Source organism: Cavia porcellus, unplaced genomic scaffold (assembly GCF_034190915.1).
Source record: "Cavia porcellus strain 051 isolate PalLab524CR breed Dunkin Hartley unplaced genomic scaffold, mCavPor4.1 scaffold_15, whole genome shotgun sequence".
NCBI lineage: Eukaryota > Metazoa > Chordata > Mammalia > Rodentia > Caviidae > Cavia > Cavia porcellus.
Genome location: NW_026947498.1, coordinates 66245768 through 66266724, shown reverse-complemented (window position 1 = coordinate 66266724; position 20957 = coordinate 66245768). Strand labels below are relative to the sequence as shown.

The 20957-nt window shown below is 37.7% G+C and overlaps 1 protein-coding gene across 1 annotated transcript; it reads left to right on the top strand.

The window, feature by feature from the left end:
- Positions 1–1605: 1605 nt before the first annotated feature.
- Lrrc58 (leucine rich repeat containing 58) lies at positions 1606–20177 on the top strand. The gene is made up of 4 exons (XM_063225036.1): positions 1606–2189; positions 11290–11418; positions 12225–12502; positions 13936–20177. Exons 1-4 carry the CDS (start codon positions 1690–1692, stop codon positions 14142–14144), a joined length of 1116 nt encoding a protein of 371 aa, XP_063081106.1. The 5' UTR covers positions 1606–1689; the 3' UTR covers positions 14145–20177.
- The last annotated feature ends 780 nt before the right edge of the window (positions 20178–20957 follow it).

Below are 20957 nucleotides of genomic sequence, written 5' to 3'. Positions count from 1 at the left end.
TGTAGTGTCATGAGATGAAACCCAGCAATACTGTTGTTCTTTGTTCAGAGTGATTTTAGTCTGTTTTGTATTGTTTAATCTCAACATTTGTGAAGGTATAAACAGCTATTTTGAAGAGAATGACAGATATTATGACAGCCATTGTTGACTTCCTTATTGTCTGGTCTTAAAGACCTAAAATGCCTTCATCATCCTGTTTGGATCAGTTTTATACTATGTTGTTTTGTATGAATTCACTGTATATGAAGATATGGACAACTATTTGGAAGAAAACAGACAATATGATAGATAGTGAAGATCTCCAGTTGTCTGGCTTTGAAATCTGTGTGTCTAACATTGTGTTCTGTTTTGTTCTGTTTACTTTTACCTTCTTTAAAATAAAAAAAAGGTTACTCTTTAGGAGGAAAGCAATTTAATAAATTCATCACACAGTGACAACATTCTTTAAGTATAAACTCACTTTAAAAAAGTAACAACTAAGACAGTGCACTGACACGTATCTATACTAGTCAGCATTCAGGAAGCCGAGGCAGGAGTGCCACAAGTAAGAGGCCAACATGGAAGACATAGTTCAAGACTAGCCTGGACTACATAGTGAGAGCTATGTCCAAAAGCACCCTAAAAACAAAAAACCCAAGTAAGTATTTTTCTTACATCTAGTGACTTAAAAATTTTAAAAAGGTAAAAAAAAAGACTGAATTTGTGACAAAGGCAAAAATATGTTATTTAGAATTACTATTTTTGGGTTGGAGGATATCGGGAATCAAACTCATAACTTTGGGCTTGCCAGACATGCTGTGACACTAAGCTATATCCCCAGGCCTTAGAACTACTAAATTAAAACCAAAGTCAAAAAGTTTACAAATTGTAGTTTTAACTTTTTCTTTCTTTCTTTTTAAGACAAAGTGTCACTATGTACTGCATACTTGCTTGAACTTGCTTTGTAGCCCAGGCTGGCCTCAAACTCTCAAGGATCCTCTTGCCTCAGCCTCCTAAGTGCCGGGATTACAGGCATACACCACCCTGGCTGGCAGTCTTCACATTTTCAATGCTGAGTTAAATGATGGGTTAATTTGAGCTATATCAAAACAGAGAGCTTCCACCGAATTATCAAATTTATTCTTAATCATTGTGACCTAGAATAAAAACTAGGAAAGTGCTTTTACAATCAAAATGGGCTCAGAGACCTTGACAAGCACCATTTTATCGTATTTTTTTAAAATTGCGCCGAGGTGGGGGTGCACTGGTTTCTAACCAGTTGCCTCCACACTTCAAGAAGGCTCTGCGAACCTCCAGGGTCCTGCCAGGCCTGTCTGCGGGCATCCTCTGGGTTATCCTAGACCAGGGGATATTTCCAGAAGTAAAGCACACTCTTCAGATCACATAAGCTGTCCCTGGGCCGTTTGCAAAGACCGTTTGCAGAGGTCGTGCAGTGCAGGCATAGATCATCGCACTCCAGCTAGGGAAGCGCTGTCTACCAAAAGCAGGTCATCTCAGAAAACTAGGCCAGCCGGGGCGGGTCCGAGCCAGTGCACGCCCCCGGCTGCGCGCGCATCCTGCGCCTCGCGTCACGTGACCCGACGGGCGCGCAGGGCACGTGCCCGCCCGCGCCACTTCAGACGCAGCGGCGCGCCGTTCAGGTTCCGGGGCGCCGCCGAGCTCGGCGGAAGGCCGAGCTGGACGGCCGGGATGGAGGAGGCCGGGGCGGCGGGGGCCACGGCCGGAGAGGCCGAGCTAAACTGGTCCCGCCTCAGCGTGTCCCCCGAGACGCTGGAGTCCGAGCTGGAGGCGCGTGGCGAGGAACGGCGCGGCTCGCGGGAGGCCCTGCTGCGGCTCCTGCTGCCCCATAACCGTCTGGTGTCGCTGCCGCGGGCGCTGGGCAGCGGCTTCCCGCACCTCCAGCTGCTAGATGTGAGTGGCAACGCCTTGACGGCGCTAGGACCCGAGCTGCTGGCGCTGAGCGGCCTGCGCACGCTGCTGGCCAGGAACAACCGACTCGGCGGGCCGGGCGCGCTGCCCAAAGGCCTGGCCCAGTCGCCGCTCAGCCGCAGTCTCCAGGTGCTCAATCTCAGCGGCAACTGTTTCCAGGAGGTGCCCGCTTCATTGCTGGGGCTGCGAGCGCTGCACACTCTCAGCCTGGGCGGCAACCAGCTACAGAGCATCCCGGCCGAGATCGAGAACTTGCAGAGGTGAGTGCTTCTGCGCACGGGGGGGGGGGGGGGGGTGTTGAGCCATGCGCTTTCCCAGCTTGTAGGTAAAGTAGCTTGTAGATACTGGCAAAGGTAAGCACTCATTAAGTGTATGTTGATTGAATGCTGAGGCTCTGTGTTTGTGTGGTTGCTTTTGCCTGGAGGGGAGAGAGAGGGAGAGAGAGAGTATGTTTTCATTTGTTTTGGTTTTTTAACCTGGCAAACTCCTGTTCTTTAAAATGCTTACTAAGGATTCTTTTCTACTTCCCAGACAGTTAATTATTGCTTAGCTGCATTTATCTTAATTGATTTTAATTACTCATTTAAAGGAACTCTCTGTGCCTCAGTTGTACATACAACTAGTTGTACATACAACTAGTACATGTATATTGAATGTAATGGAAAGAAATAGAGAAACAGGATAATATTAAGTATCCTAAAGGTGCATTACAGCAGAGTAAGAAGTAGAACCTCTGTATTTTCAGTTTCTAAATTTCCGAAGAACAATGAGACAGCTGGAGTGAATGTCAAGAGTTAAGTGTAAAGAACTTTGGCCTGGAAATGAGAACTCTTGGTGTCCAGGCCTTAGGCAAGTCACTTGACATATCCTAACCAGAGCTTTCTAATTTGCAAAATGAGGCATTTGAACAAAATGTCCCTGCATTTACTTCTTAGGGGTATTTGTTGAGTATTTGTCATGTATGAGGCACATGACAAGGTTCTGGGGATATGATGAGGAACAGGATTCCACCCTCATGGAGGGTACTATCAGAGGAGACATTCAACAACTAATTATAAGCTTCATTATTTAATTACAGTGCTTATAGCATCTGTGAAGATGAACAGTACTGTATGTTTCAAAACAAAATAACAGAGAGACCTGATCTTTTCTGGTTCTTGAGCCAGCTTTTGAAAGAAGAGAACAAATTAACTAGGGTGCAAGGACAGGTGGATCAGTCCAAGTAGAAGGAGCAACAAGTAGAGCGGAAGAAACTAAGAGAAATTAAATCCATCACAAAACTGGGGCAGGGAAAGCAAAGCTGTGGTGGAAATGAATTTGACCTCTGGTTTCTACCGTCAAACTTGGCACTTCCCCCAATACCAAAATAGGACTAGAATCTGAATCTTTGAACTTTTGTTGTGTTGCATATATGATCAGGAGAGGTGGTCCAGGTCATTTGCCTAGTTGACTAAGTTTTTTCTAGGCTGACAGCTTATCCATGGCTATTGATTTTTGTGTCTTTGGTGCCAGTAATGCGTGGAATCTTTTATATGAAGTGTTTTTCTATTCTTTGTATTGATAGGGAATAGTGAAAATTTAGCTAAAAACTGGTTGAATGTAGACGGGAAGGGTCAGGTAGAGTTATATTCCTAAAGATAGAAAAAGTCTTGGTAAAGAACTGATGGGTTTCATTTCAGTCGATGTGTGATTCTTTTTAACAAATGAAGAAACATTTTATATCACTAAGTTGCTTGAGGCCTGATGGTAGCAATGAGAGCTCCATATACCAACCCTCAAAATACTGCTAGCAACTCACTACTAAAATAATATGTTATAACTTTAGAAATACAAAGGTCCAAGTTCTGTCATGTAAACATCATCTTGCAAAATACATGCATATTCTTTAGGCCTCTCTGGTAACCCTATTATATATTGTATATGATGGCATGATGCTTTTTAAGCTGGGTCTAGTTCTTTGGCAATAAAGAAGACACCTGCTGTCTTAAGGACAGTTTTAAAATTATGTATAATAGGTCATCCGTGCAAACATCTTCTTTCTTCCTACTTCTCACTATTCCAGGGAGGAATAAAAAGGTTTTGGTTTTGGTTTTGTGAGGCAGGGTCTCACTGTAGTGAGCTGTCCTCTCCTGCCTCAACCTCCAGAGTGCTGAGATTACAGGCTGCCCACACCCAATTTAAAATAAACATAGTTGGTTTAACTAATGTCACTGACCTAATGACCTCTCCAGACTTAGCAGGATGTCTTCAGCTATGTTTTTGTACCCTGACAGTCCTTTCCTATATTGACAAAAACATTTTTTAGGTTTCTGAAAGAGCATTTTCAAAGTATGAGAAGTAAGTAAATGCTGAAAATCTTAAAATTTTTATGATTAACTTTACTTTCCTGGAGTAAATTAGGCTGTGGGTACAATTTTATCCATTAAAGTGTGAGTTTATATTTCAACAAATGGATATAATTTTTTATATGGACAAACATTGTGTTATACTGAAAATGGAATTCATAGTTAGACCTATTTCTTCTGAACCGTTACATTTTATTCTTTTGTCAGTTTAATTTTACATGTATTTTTTTATTCCTAGTGTCATTTAGCAAACACAGTGGGGAAAGAGTTTAATAACTTATCACCTATTAAGCAATAGGCTTTATGTAAACAGAAGTTTCAGTTGTTTGGGATACAGGATGCTAGATATTTGGAGAGTAAGTTTGAGCCAAGAGTTTCATTGGTACGTTTTCCTAGTCTTTTGTTTTTAAGTGCATGTAATACTTTTGTTTTTCTGTTTATGACTTCCTTACTATCTTTTTAGGTGTGGCTTTGCAGGTTGAAAGATTGTGTCAAAATGAAGGCTAAAAATTAATGCCTCACAATGTGTTGAAGCTAGTATGTAATAAATGATATGTAGGAAAGGGGTGACTTAACCATAAGGGATATTTTTATTTTACTTAATGTCATATTTATTTGGAAAGCAAAAAACATTTTCTGTTTACATCTGTGATTAGAATTGTCACTCTTTAGGACCTAATGTATTTTTTTAGTGGTTCATTGGCCCTTAATGGAGAAAAATCACCCACTTCAGTATCAAGAAACAAATTTGAGTTTGGTGTATTAACACTAAACAGAAAGGAAAGGAATAATTCATTTCATAAGTTTAATGAATGATTTTCCTATTTCCTATACTTGTCAAACACTGAAGTCCAGCTCTAACAGAGGTACATGTTGACAAACACAAGATCTTTGAAACACTACAGTTTTGCTTTTAATTCACAATACTTTTGTAACTATACAAAAGTATAATTTTATGAGTAATATTTTATAATTTTAGAAGTTTAACTTTTGTAAATTATTGGAAAGATTAAAGTCCCTAGAAATTTGAAAATTGAGTTTGAAACTGAGAAATGACAGTATAAATTTAATATGCTGGTTATATAATTTGGTTAGTCATACCCATCAATTACAAAAGAGAATTTACAGAACATCAATTGGAAATCATGGGCTTAGTTATATTTTAGAACTTCATCTCTTTCTGTAAGCCACAGCACCTTGTAACGTTTGGCATCCTTTCTGTCTGAGGACCTGCTGCCCACCTGCAGAGAGCACAGAGGAAGACAATGAGTAGTAACTGGCCACCAGAGAGTATACTGTTCCTGTGTATCTTAGTAACTTCAGGCTGCTGTAACAAAATATCATAAATGGGGTGACTTATAAGCAACCTAGGATTCTGGGGGCTCCGAAGTCCAAGGTAGAGATATTGGCAGATTCAGTGTCTTCCTCTCACTGTGTCCATAGAAGGCAGAGAAAGCTCTCCCCAAGCTCTTATGGACACTAAACCCACTTCATGAAGGCTCGGCTTTTGTGGCTAATCCTTACTTATCATCTTCCGAAGACACTGACCCTAATATCATCACATTAAGAGTTAGATTTCTGCATGAATTTTGGGGTACAGGCACTCAGTCCGTAACACAGACCTAAGCAGATGGGGTAATATTTACAGTTTGCCTAAGACTCTTGTTTCTTTACTTTACTGTAGTTCTTTTCTACTCCACTAGACCACATTGCAAGCTGTTATTAATGATTTACTACTATATTAAAAGATTTTCAAGTGTGTTAAACTTTTTCTCCAGTAAGCTGTCTAACTAAAAATAGTTTGTTTTCCAGGTAAGTTTCTTTTACTTGAACACCAGATAGTCTGTTCTATTAAATTATCTCAAGTCATTGAAAACCGGAGATTTCTAAGTAGCTGAACACGAACTTATACCATACTTAGTAGGATCAAAATAACCTGCTTAAAATCTAGTTTTTTTCCAGCAGTACAGTTCTTAGGTACTTACTCAACTTGTAATCAGATAGTTGATTTTTACTACAAAGTAATCTTTGAAAGGGAAAATACTAACATCAACATTATTTGCTTATTTTTCTAAGCATGATGAATCTAGAGAAATTCAGTCTTGAAAAGTTGTATATAATCAGAAATTGAAGTCATTAGTCTTATTTATTTCGGTATTTGTTTTTGGAGGCAGGACCTTGCTGTGTAGCTCAGGCTGACCTTGAACTCAAAGCAGTCCTCCTGCCTCAGGCGTCCAGTGCTGTGTCATTAATTATTAAAATCAAAAGACAACTTTAGATTTGGATCGGCTCTTGGAATGACCACACTTCAAGATTATTAAACTCAGAAGAAATTTGGTAAATGAAAGACATTGTATCTAAGAAAACACCTATAATAGAGCTACCTATGAAGAACTGTTTGGGGCAGGAGGACTGATCCTGGGGCTTTCACATTGCGGGTACCAGCCTTTTTGCATTGCTTATTTTGAGATAAGTTGTCGCTGAGTTGCCCACGCTGGACTCAAACTTATCTCGCCTCAGCCTCCCACGGTGCTGGGGTGACAGGTGTGTGCCACCATGCCCAACTCGCTACAATAAGTATGTTTTCTAACATCAGAGGGGCAAAGGGCAAGAGCTTTTATCAATGAAACAAGAACCATAAAACTGACAATTGTGAAAGCACAAGCACAATTCTTAGAAAAGAAAAAATAAGCAATAGTCCTTTATTTGCAATCTTGTTTCTTTACAGTTCCATTGCTCAAGGTCAGCTAAGGTCCAAAAGTATTAGATAGAAAATTCCAGAAATAAAAATTCAGAAGTTTTAAATTGTACCCATTTCAAGTAGTGTGATCAAACTGTGAAAGAGTTTTCTGGCACAATAGAGAAGCAAAAGAAAAGAGAAATAGAAAGTGTTTTTTTTATTTGAGGATGCAGAGAGGAGTCCACAGTTTGCAGGGATTTGGCTTTCTCCTCTGAGGGCAGAGGACTGTATGACCTTCGGTTGGAAGTAATGCCTGGCGCAGGCATTGATGACCAGCTAGGAACTGATTGGAATTTTCTTTCCCATGCAAACAGGAAAGAAGGTAACAATTTGGGACAATTTGGGCCGAAGGGGAAGAAGGAGCGAGTGGCCGTCAAGGAAAGTGTTCCCACTTTGCCTTCTGCCACGTTAGACCACCACCGTGATTGTACAGAAATTTATACTAGGGCAAGAACCTTTCAGAAACCTTGTGCCCTCCCACTCAAAGTGGGATCGTCCTTTTGTCCAGCTTATCCACTCTGTGAACTCTGCTTGTTAATAACTGAGTTAGCTGTCTTGCTTACAAGTTTGGCTATCATGGTATCTCAGTGGTCATGTTCAAATAACCCTTATTTCATGTGGCAAACCTGTGGCATACATATTAGATATTTATGTGTGAGTTGTTTTTCTAAACTAAAATTTCAGGTTTAATTGCAGTGTTGACAGTTTGCAACAAATAAATGGGTTTGGGTTACATTTTGGTCCATCAGTCTCCAAAAAGTTTACCATTGCCACTTTATTTTCTTCAGTAATGGCTCCAAAACACAAGAGTAGTGCTGCTGGCAATTTGAATATGCCAAAGGGAGGCCACAAAACACTTCCTGTAAGTGAAAAGGTGAAAGTTCTAGCCTTCATAAGGAAAGAAAAAAGTGTAGTGTGCCCCATTTGCTAAGATTGACGCTAAATGAATTTTTCTGCTGTCACATCTCAAATTATGAAAAGAATAGCTACAGAGAGTAAGTGCTTATAGGATTCAATGCTAACATCTACTTCAGACGTATGCTGGGAAGTCTTAGGATGTATCTCCAAAGAAAAGGGAATTACTCTAATGACGGACTTTGAACTCAGTAAATGGACTGAATGGTATGAACATTACCGAAGGATAATTCATGTGTAGAGATCTTGCTGAGGCATTTAGGAATACTGCACACAAAAATGTTTTCTAAAACTGAGATATAGTATAGTCCCTGAAGTTCTAACTACTGAGAGCAGCTCTAGGAAAAAAATGTAGAATAAAAAGTAATGAATAAAATAATTGTGGCTGAATTTTCCCACATTTAAAGAGCTCTCCAAAATAATGACATTTTGATATATTATAGAATGTTAGTAAAGATAAACAGAAAAAAATGCTAGAGCACCTGAGAAAATAAAAGTAAAACCAAAAATGGGTCACCCACAAAGGAATATTAATATTGGCTTTACTAAGATCATGGAGCAGCATCTTCCTACTGCTAAGGAAAATAATGCCAACCTTGAATTTTATACCCAGCTAACATGATTCAGGGTTGTGGTGACAAAATAAAAAGTTGGGTATGGAAATAAAGAACTTGAAGATTAACAACTGTGAGTCCTTGCTGAAAGAACTTTTAAAGGACATAGCTCAAGAAAAAGAACTTTAAAAGAAACAACAAAAACTATGGCAAAGAAATTGATAAAAAAAATTGACAAATCTGGCCAAGTATTGACTGAAAATAAATTTTTTATGATCAGTATTGGGAGAAATCAAGGTTAATTCTAGAAAATGATATAAAGACAGAATGGAACACTGTTACATATTTGGGAATGAAAGCAGATTGAAGGGGCAGCTACTAGCAAAACAGAAATAGCACAACTTAGAACAGTACAGGGGAATGGAACGAAAGGGTAGCGATGCAAACAAATTGGCAGAACTGAAAGGAAAAAACATAGTGAGATACTATCATAATGGAAAGCACAACTCTAAATGTATTGCCACTCAAGTTGTGCCCAGTTTATAAGTTACACTTAAAAACATACCAGTCAGTTAAAAGTAAAAACCGCACCAGGCAAATCCATCACTTCTCATCTGACTACTGCCCTGGGGTTCCAGACTGTTACGTTTCCACTCCTGGCCTCAGCACTCTTGCACCACCTGGCCAACATTTTTGGGGTTTCTTAAAGCATGAATCAAGTTGCGTGACTTCCCTTTGTTCAAAACCTACCATATCTGATACAAAATTCAAAATTGTGAACAGGCCTTTGTGATCCGGCCCTGCCAGGCTGTTGCTGTGACCTGTTGTCTGCCCTGTTAACTGCCATGTTTCCATCCAGTCTCTGATCTACACTTTTCCCTCTCACTCATTTTGTTCAGGTCGCTGTTCGGGTATCATCTCATAGAACACTTTCTTAGCCACCCTGTCCAGAGAATCACCTCCATCATCATCTGATTGCCTTCATCTTTTCCTCACAGCACTTAATGGCATAAGAGAAGTACATTTGTTTCCTCATTAGAACAAAAGCTCAGGTCAACAGATATAGATCTTATTTACACTACATTTCCTGGAGTGGTACCCAGCATATAATTGGTATTCATATTTGTCAACCAGGTATTTCATGTGTATATAACAATGCCAGTCTGTTTTAAAGAGGAGGAAGCAAATAACTGGCCCAAGTGTCTACACCAGTAAATGAGGGAGCTGGAGTTGAGCACTACAAAGGCAAAGCTGGCAGGCAGTGTTGATAACCAGATGAAATAAAGTTTCAAGGCAAAATGAATTCAATGAACAAGGAAAAATTTTTCATATGAATTAAGGAACATTTCAAGAAGTTTTAGGAGTCAGGAACTAGAATGTATTTGCAGTATAGCTTCTGTATATTGAAAGGAAAAATTGACGGAACCCTAAAGAAATGAAGGAAAACCATGTTATGGTAGGAGACTTACCACCAGTAAGAAGGCAAAAATAATGAAACTACAAAAAGAGTTGAATTGCTTAGTCTACAAGTCAAGTGTATATTCTTTTAGTGCATATAAAATATGAACAGGCTGTGCCCTTGGCTATAAAGGAACAAAGTTATGCAGAATGGATGTTTAACAACCAGTGTAGAATTACTGCACTGAGTTTTTCCACTTTGATCGGGGCTGGATTTTGTAGCTTTAAAAATAATTCCCTATTCTTACCATGCGAGTTTGGGTAAGAGTCTAGTAGTCCACTTTTTTCCCATTTTGTTTTTCTTTGTTCACTAGCTTGTTTGCTAATTTGTTTTCCTGAGACAGAGCTCACTATTGTAGCCGAGGTTGGCCTCAGACTTGCAGTTCTCCTGGTTCACAGCCCTGTGTTTGCAGTTGTGGGCATGTGCCACCATACTTGGTTGTTTCCTTGTACTTTAAAAGTGTTTTGGGACTGGAAATGTAGCTCAGCAGTAGAGCGTTTGCCAAGCAAACACAAACCTTTGGGTACAAGGTTCAGCCGCAGATGTATGTGTGCAGGATAAGGAGGAAGGGCTTGGGAAAATGGCAGTTCTGCCTGCGGGTTACCAGATCTAACCGGAAGACAAAGACTAACAGTGCTTCCTTTGTCTATTAATACATTAAACCCAAGCATACCACCATGGAATTTAGCATCCCTGTAATCTGAATTCTTTCCAGCCTTGTCTCTGGATTAAAAAGCCCTGTTTCTCCAACCTGAAGCTTCCTCCTTCTGCCCTCTTTACACATAAATTTATAGTCCACCTGAAGCTGCCTTTCCCCAAAAAAGCTGCTGTCGTATTTCCTTAACACTCTGTCTGTCTGTCTGTCTGTCTGTCTGTCTCTCTCTCTCTCCCTCCCTCCCTCCCTCCCTCTCTCCTTTCTTCCTATATTATTTGTAAAGTATTGCTCTTATTTTGGTATTCTAATCATGTAGTGCTTATTTTTGGACTTGTTTTTTGAAACAGTGTCTTGCTATGTAGCATACACTGGCCTTGAATTCACTATTTAATTCAAACTGTTCTCTAATTTGCTGTGATCCTCTTGCCTCCTAAGTGCTTGGATTGTAAGTGTGTGTCACCATGCCTGGTCTTGGACTTATTATTTGTTTAATTATAGTATTGTCTAACATTGGTTTGTCTTATCTGCTTCACTGTACTGTAAGCTCCTTTAAGATTGTATTATTTTTCTGGAGACCACATAGCATGTATTGTAACTTCTAAGTAATACCTTTGCAGAATGCGTAGATAAAAATGTGTTCATTGTGTCTTGTTTAATGTGTTTATTTACTTAGTTTTTCTCTGTTTTTTCAGGTTAGAGTGTTTATATCTTGGAGGGAACTTTATCAAAGAAATTCCACCAGAATTAGCAAATCTGCCTTCTCTGAATTACTTGGTGTTATGTGACAACAAAATTCAAAGTGTGCCTCCTCAACTTTCACAGTGAGTAGCTTTAGTTTATATGTACATAGAAATCCATGTTTAGGAATTATTGTCTCACATTCACTTACCTGTTCTACTTATAGAATTAAATGCACTTGTAGTAAAATTATATGATAATTTTAGCTCTGAGATTTGCTGTGGATTAGATTATTTTAAATTTTGCTTTTCAAATGCTTTGGTTTATTCTTCAAAATACTCGTTCGGCTTGTTTTCTGTAATGAAAACAGTTAATTTGTCACAGACTTTCCTGGATTTTGTAGGATTTTCAGTGATTTTATATTTGACATGAAGCACTCTTACATGGGTTTCTAAAGGATTTTCATTCCTATTGCATCTGAAATCTTTCTTGGTTTAGCTATCTGAATAATAAAATATGTTCCTCAAAATATTTACCTTCAGAATTAATCTCTTGTAAGACATCAGCATGCTTTCCTAAAAATCCAAGGGCAGAAGTCTCTTGTGGCACTTACATACTGCCCTACAGTCTAGGTAACTTCTTAATTTCATTACTAATCTTGGCTGCCGATTCTTTTTTTACTTTTTATTTTTTAAATTTTTTTAGACTAGTCAAGTGCAGTAGTGAGAAGGGGGGAAAGAGTAGAACAAGGAGTTCAGTCTGTACTGACTGTGAACAATCAATTGAGATAACTCACTACCTTCGGACCAGCCTGGCTGCCGATTCTTACAGAGAAATTGACTGTTCGTATGTGCCTGTGTATGTCTGCACACGTGAACATGCACATGTGTGAACTTTCTAGTAGTTACATTGTTCACGGCCGTTGATTTTTGTGCTGCATTCATTCTAGGTTGCATTCACTTCGTTCTCTCAGTCTCCACAATAACTTGCTGACATACCTGCCCCGAGAGATCCTCAACCTAATTCATTTGGAAGAGTTGAGCTTACGAGGAAATCCACTGGTTGTTCGTTTTGTTAGAGATTTAACCTATAACCCTCCAACTCTCCTGGAATTAGCTGCACGGACCATTAAGATGCGAAATATTTCTTACACTCCATATGATCTTCCTGGGAATCTTCTTAAATATTTGAGTTCAGCCAGCAATTGCCCAAACCCAAAGTGTGGTGGTAAGTAAATTTATTGTTCATGTTTCCTAAGGCTTTTAGAAGAGGTCTGGTTCAAAATAACCAGCACTCATAAGTTAAATTGAAGAGTTATTTCAGCTCATAGATCATAGATGTTTAGTCCATAGGTAACTGTCCTTAGGGTGGGGCAGCGTGGCAGAGGGCATAGTAGTGGAGAAACAGTCCATGGCAGAGCAGGGAGCAAGCAGTGAACCTACTTTCTGTCCCTTTTCTAATGTGGGCCTCTATAACAATTCTCAAGCCAGGCATGGTTGTGCATGCTCTAATACAAGTAGGCTCCATGGCAGAAGGATTGCCATGGGTTTGAGGACAACCTGGGCTACATAGTGAGTTCAAGGCCAGCCTGAACTACATAGTAAGATCCTGTCTCAAAAAAACAAGCAAACAAAAACTTCTTTAATGCACAGAAGTCTGTGAAATGCTTGGAAAATATCTAGTTTAAAATTAGAGAAGAGTTAGTAAACAGTACCCCTTCCCCAGATTACCTGTTGATATTTTACACATTACAAGAGAGTTTTGTACTATTTGAGCTTGTAGTAATTATATTTTAATTTAAAGTAATACACTGTTCCTGGAAGATTCAGTGGTATCAGGGGAAAAAAAAGAAATCTTATTTCTCGTTTGTTGCTGGACCATGGCTTTTTGATTTTGGTCCATATGTGATAAACACACAGTAAGTAGTTGGAAAACTTAGGTAGAGTCTAATGGTTGAGATTCCTCTCCTGAGAGACTGGTACTAGAGTTCTGTTACATTCCCGTCACACTACAATCATCGGGACAGTGTGTTACAGATGTGTGTTATCTTTCTAAGGATCAACCTTTGCTTTCCTCTCACCTCTCTCACATTTCTACCTACCTGAGGGGCCACAGTTAAGAGTGCTACATTAGGAACCCAAAATGCCAAATGCTAGTTTCAGTCTACCACAGATTATATAATTGTGTGAAAGTCAAGTGAGATCACCAGTGCATCTGCTTTCTGCCTTCTTCCTGCAGACCGTGTATAATAAATGATTCCTCAAGGTCATTCCAAAAGGAGGCATTTCTTTTGTTTAGTCTTCTGACTGTCGTAGTACTGAGAGGGTGGCGTGGGCATGGAAGAAGGATACTTCAAGTATCTTGTAATTCCCACCAGCCACTGTCCTCCCAGCTCAGCAGAAGAGAAGATGCTGAGTAGATAGTATCCTTCTGAGCCAGTTCCTTTAGGTTAAATTTCCTTGCCTTTTCTTTGCAGCCAAGATGCCACATCTAAGACCTTCCAGTATTTCTATAAACAGCTGTACAGATGTGAATACTATGCGCTTCAGCTTAAGTTCACAAAAACTGTGTATGATATTTCTGCAGAATTCTGGAGAAAGAATTGAAAAAGAAACTAATGTCTTGCTTTGTAATGATTATTTTATATTCCTTCTCTTTAGGAGTCTACTTTGACTGTTGTGTCAGACAGATTAAATTTGTGGACTTCTGTGGGAAGTACCGCCTCCCGCTGATGCATTACTTATGTTCGCCAGAATGCTCTTCCCCATGCAGCTCTGCCTCTCACAGCTCCACGTCCCAGAGTGAGTCTGACTCAGAAGATGAGGCTGGCATTGCTGCGCACAGGATGCAGAAAGTTCTTCTCGGCTGAACAGAAGTGCAGAGTGTCGGGAAATACTAAAAAACCTTAGAGGTTATGAAAGAACATAGAACCTGATGTTGGTTACCTTTGTTTTGAGTGTCCATGTAAGAGTGGGTTACATTAAGGTTCATCTGCCATTTAGTAGGAATAAATTCATTTTCCATTTCTTTTACTATAACTCACTCTGAATGGCAGTTGTTGGCTGTATGCAGTTTCACTCAGTTTTTACATGAATCACCCAGCAGAGTGGTACATTCTGAACACTGTTGTATTAGGCCTGTAATTTTCAGTGATGGAAAGGAAGAAAAAATGATCAAAGCTGTAATTATTGATAGGTTGTCATTGAGTTTTGATTGAAAGCTATATCATAATAGGATTAACTCTTCATATAATTCCCATTTGTTTAGATTCAGACCTCTTCGTATGTACTTACAGATGGTTACATAGAACCTAAGCCTTTCTGACCAACCAAGTGGTAAAGTAAGGAATGTAACTTGTACGTGGAATATTTAACTTTTCTGTTCCTTGTTTATATGATTGTTAATAACTTTATCCAGCAGTGACTGGAGCAGTGCCTTAATGTTAGCAAAGTTATAGAAACTTACTCAAGAAAAAGTGCTTGTGCCAGGTGTGGTGGTGCACGTTTGAAAGCCCAGCACTTGGGAGGCTGAGGCAGGAGGAGGATTGCTGTGAGTTCAAGGCCAGCCTGAATTGCACAGTGAAACTGTGTCTCAAAAAGACCAAAGAAAAAAACCAGTGCCAGAGCATGTACAAACCAGCTTGCAAAACACTTCTTTTCTTTTCCTTTTTTTTTTTTTTTTTGGTGCGAAGGATTGAACTCATGACCTCGCGCTTGCCAGGCAGGCGCTTAAGCCACTGAACTAAATCCTCAGTGTGCAAAACACTTTCAAATGTATGTCGACAGAACTAGTACTAGGTTATCACCTATTTGACATCTAGGTTCATGGCCATCATAATTTCATGTTTTTGCTTAAATAGTGATTCCTTGTGAACAAATTACTTTTATACTTAATGGGAGGCCACAGTCTTGAACAATCTGTTCATCATAAAATAGAACATTAGTTTTTAACAGAAAATTCTATAAGTTATAGCTAGGAAAGCTTCTTTATATCTTGCTCTAAATGGGGAAAAAGTTTAGAATTTTTAATAATCAAATGTGACTCCTGTAATTATGTACTAAATGTGACTTTCCCTATACTTCAGAAGAAAATAATTAACAAGAAAAACATTACAGTGGAACAAATAAGTTGGAAACAGGGATTTTGTGTTTATGTACAATAGAACAGTTTCCAAAACTACTTTAATTATGCATGACTTTTTGAAAATAAAATACTGATAAATAGAAAAAAATGTATTACACGTAGGGGAAAAGGATTCACAGATTTTTGCCATTAGAAATTATCAAATTTTTGGCCAGATGTGGTGGTGCATGCCTATAATCCCAGCACTCAGGTAGTTGAGGCAGGAAGATTGCTATGAGTTCAGAGTCCGCCTGGGCTCAGCCTGAACTACATAGCAAGCCCCTATCTCAAGGCCTTCTCCCACCAAAAAAGAAATTATTAAGTGGTTATTAAATATTTTAATATAGACTAAAGATTTAATAATAGTTCAACTTAATAAATTTCTGTTATAAAGTACACATTAGTAATCAACCCATAATATGATGGCTAATCAGTAAATGTTACATATACAGTAATATACAGATCAGATTGCATTAGAGCATCGGGTGTTATCATTTAAAGGGAACACTATTTCTTAAAAGCCAATTGTATAATACTGGTATATATGTATGTTAAGTTTTCTCATATAATTTTTATTGTAGAAGAAAATATGGTATAGATTAATTCAGGATTTGTGTGTTTATTTGTGTGTAAATTCATGAAACATCATGAGAGTTTCATGACTGCAATTGTGAAACGCTGCTATAGTGAATCCCTTCACCTTTACCTTGTTATAATGTAGTAAGATTTATTTTTTTCTTTTGATTCAGAAATTTTCTGCCTATATCTATAGAAATAGTCTAATGTATATCTGTGTTTAACAGTAATAATGCGGGCGATTATATCATATAATAGAAGTAATAAAGTTTTTGCTTCTTCAGTTGGGCCACAGTAAGCCGGAGACTACACACTAAGTGACTTAGTTAAGATACATAAAATATTTTCTTGGAAAATAATTTATAGCAGAAACATAGGACCAGATTTCTCTGGCTGACATGTGCCTCTACTTCACTGACCATCAGCTTAACCTAAGTAATTCTTAGAAGAATTAGTCTTTGTAAGTTAACTAGGTGTGTAAATAGAACACTTAACTTTACATAGCCTTTCCAGCTTCCTATAAAGATGGTATACTGCTCTATCTTTTACAGATGTAAATAATTCCAACCAGCCTGTGCCATATAGCGTAGGTACATATTTTGTGTGTAATAACATGTTTATTATGATTGAAAAGTGTATTATCCATATGTATCTATCTTTGTTAATGTTAATGAACTCTACCTTTTAGGTGTTTTATCCTTTTTTAAAAATCTTTTACCTTACCCTTAACAATTTCTGAGATTTTCCTTCTTTTCCTCATCTTCCCTTTTCTCATAAATAGTTATTAACTAGAAGATGAGAGATAAGACACTTCATCATCTAGAAAGAAGATAACCAGTTTCCTAGTCATATAGTAGACTGGGGTGTCTAAAATAGTACTCTGATTTTTCAGTCATGTTTGTGTTTAACCACAATTGTTGAACTTTAATTGGTTTTTTAAAAAACAGATTTGTGCAATAAATTTTTGATATTGTTCCAGTTGGATGACAGAACTGCTATAGAAAAATTGCCTTAAGTAAAGCATTAATTTGTGCAGAATGGAATTCTTCAGTCCTAGTGTTTGAAATTGGAATGAGTGTACCTTGTGTATTCTTAGTAGTAGTCTTTACGCCTGGAATCAGTTCTGTCTGCATAACCATAACTGCATAACCAAACTAAGTCCGAGAGATAGTCCTAGGACTTGAGAAATAGGAAAACTAGCTTACATGAAATTCTGACTCCATGGTTTCAGGAACTGACCGACATTCATTAAGGACCAGCTTGTCAGAGTTTTCAGTGTTCTTTGTATTTGAGTAGTAGAGATTGTTTATATTTTACTTCTAAATGTATATAGAAGTGTGTGTTATTCTAGTTTTTCGTTTGTGTTTTGAGACAAGGTCTCCCTCTGCAGTCCAGGCTGGTCTTGAACTTATTATGTAGCCCAGGCTGGTCTCAAGCTTGCAGTGATCTTCCTGCATCAGCTTTGTGAGTGCTGGGATTACAGGCATGTGGCACCATGCCTGATTTAAAATTACTGATACTTAGGATTTTAAGGCACCCGACTTGAAAGGAAAGGTTGGCATTTTAAACTGCCCTTCAAATTTGGGAAATTTTTGTTAATATAAATAAAGGCAGCCCACAATGTATGACTTGAATACTGAAAACTAATTATATTCAATATTGTAAATATTAAGTTCAAATAATAGAAAGAACCAGCTGTTTTCTAAAAGTGGTAAATCTTTTTTCTTTTTGGGGGAGTGTACCAGAGATTGAACTCATGACCTCATGTCAGGCAGGCACTTATGCCTCTGAGGTAAATTCCCAACAATAAAGAAAATCTTTAAAAGCAACAAATACAGGAAAGGAAAGTCAACAGCCACCTAGGGATACCCCTGAGTCAGGAAATCCCTTTATAGTAATATGAGTTGTTTAAAAAATGAAGTAAGTAAGTGGCCAACTACCTTCCAAAACCTGTTATCACTAAATGTGTTCAGTGCTTGCTATTGAGGGTGTCCACACCCTCCGGTAATGGAGGGCTGGTAAGTAATAGGATTTTCTCACAGCCAACCTTGCTTTTCCCAAAGGGAGGAAATAGTAACCCAGAGCTTAGGTTCAACAAGTAAGCCTTAGTTAATGTTTACCTGTTCATTATCCTAAAAGAAAGAAAACAAGCAAATAGTCCAAATAAAGTTTGATCTTTGAAAGCATTTTAGCAGTAGTGATTTACATATAGAAAATAATGGTATTTTAAATCTTCATATAGCTCATTATAAAAAAAATATCAATTACAGTATGTATAATTTGTTTAGCTGAATTTAGTTAGAAATACGTATTTTTGCCTAAATAATCCTCTTATACAGAAGTAGAAATTTTACTGTATCCTTATAAATATTACTTCCTGTTTAATCCAAAGTACTACATAGTGAGCTTTTAAGTTTTGCTGGGCATTTAATCGCAATAAAGGCTATTGTATGGGTTTTTAAGCAACACAACCTGTAATAATACATAGTTCTGATTCCTTCTGCATAGAAAAGTCTTCAACTTTCACTTTATATAAAATACTAAATCTTAGTGAATTTCATATCTGTGATTTTGTATTTTCATTATTGTCTTGATTTTTTTTAAAAGATAGCATGCGTTCATTCATGGTCAAAAAAGTGTGTGCCTTAAGTCCTACTAGACCTAAAGTTTGGGGAACTGTTATCATTTAATATGTTATTTTTGACAGCCCTATGATCTTTTGCATATGACATGAGGGGTTGTGATCTTAAGGTGTTCTTTTGCCAGAACAGGACCCAGTGTATGTGCTTCTGGGGAGAGAACTCCAGTTAATTTACTATTGTTACAGGAGGTCAAAACCATAAAGATCGGGGTCCCCTGAAATAAAATCCATGAAAAGATATATTTTCTTATATATTATTTTGTTTTAGGAAACTTGGTGACACCAAAGGTAACAAGCAGGCCCTAAGCGTCTTCATATTTATAGCATTATATGAAGATTCTGTTACATGAGGCCTAGCAAGTTTTTGCTACCATTTTTCTTTATAACATAAGTCAAAAGGGGTGAGGGTTAGTGGCTCTATTCTTTTTATATTTTTCTTGATCCATATTTTCTAAGAATAGATGTTAAAATAGCTCACTAACAGTACACATTATTTGAACACTCACAGGATAGTATCAGTTTAGGTGCTACCAGACTTTTATTTAGCATTGATAAGTCTCAGTAATGCGTGTAAGGGACAGTATTCAATATAGTGTGCATTAAATCTATTAGTTAACTGAACAGTATTTTTATACTGTCATGCCAGAAAGCCAGGGAAGAAAGGTCATCTGCATTGAGCGGAATATATTTTGTACCTTTGGCTGTGAATAGAATTGGATAAAATTGTTTTATTCAAAATTCCAGCTAAAGGAAGAAACTAAGATAAGGTTCACATTACTGTTGCCAGTATTGCAAAAACACTACTCAACTGATTGTGTTTGCAATTGATATTTGAGAATTCTGTGACTAATTTTAATATTTGTTAACATTGATGTGTGGTGAGAAACGACTATTAACTTTCACAGTCATGTTGTGGCAATCATGTAGAGACTTGAAGTTGTGTTCCGAACTCAGTTTGTATTCATAAGAAACAAAAACAAAATGGGAGAAAATTTTAAACCATTAAGTATTTTGACTTTTCATAAAGTTTGAGACTTCGAAGTATCAACGAAGAATACTGAAAATATATTGACTTCTTATTACTATGTATGATCTGGTATTTTAATTTTCTGTGTGAATTAAGTATCTTTAAAGATATAGTTAACTAAAAGTTAATAGTAAAAGGAATAAATGGTATGATTCAACAATTAAACTTTTATTTTCTAAATATAGTTTATTGTATCAAATTTATATATTACCTTATAATGGTAAATGCTCTAAAAAGAATATTTAAGCAACTTCAATTGTAGTACTTCTCCATCACACCCCAGGACGTAACAGAACATTGTAATCTTATATGAACCTTGTGTGTATGTTTTGCCTTATTACACATTGTGCCTTATTTTATTAAACCATTTTGTTGAAATCCAATTCTGTATTTTGCAGAAGTAACAGTGTTTTCTTCTTAATTAACAATTGATTTTTTTAAAAAGTCTAAAATCCTCATGTTTATATTTGCCTGTTACTTATACGTCATTGTTATCTGTTTATTGAATTTATTGAATACACGAGTCTGTAAAAGAAGTACATGTTTCAGGCTGTATTCTCTGTGCTAAATGCAAGGCATAAAATATAAATAAGACCAGCGTCTTGTCTACCCGACCTCCCTTCTGCTCTCACAGTCTCAACAAGGCTAGTGCTGCCACGCTCTCATAAGAAATTGGTGAGATTATCTTGTTAATAACTAAGGTCAGTTATTTCCGTAGGTCAAAGCACCCAGACCTAACTGGGAGTCCACTGTGTCAAAAAGAGTGATACTGCAACACTTTACATTGTTGTTACTTAGTGCCACTATTTTGATGACTTTAGAACATTTAACATTTTTCTGGAATGCAGAATGTGAAACTGTATATTGTGACTGGTTAGAGTTGTGTAAGTGAAGTAGACAGGATGAACACCTTTGCAAAACCGCTACTGTTTTGAATTTCCTGAGATAGAAAAATCTCTGCACTTCCCTGGTTAATACATAGGAAGACTTTTTAGTGAGGATGACTGCATGACGTGGACAGATGAGAAAAAACATTGAGTATGATTCTGGTCTTTTACCTTCCTGAGGATGAAACTGTGATCTTCCCTATCCTTAGTACTAGGGTGGAAGAAAATTTTATTTAGGAACTAACTTTGTGGATCGCAAATAGAAAACCAAACCATTCTAGGGAATGTATGAGACTTGGAAAGTCTCATCCGTCATGCCAGTCACTTCCAACTTCATAAGCATTTTGTCTGCATTCTCCTGAGCATTTGACCTAACAGAAACCTTAGAAGTCTGAAATTCACTGATTTCAGATGAAGAGTAAAGATATC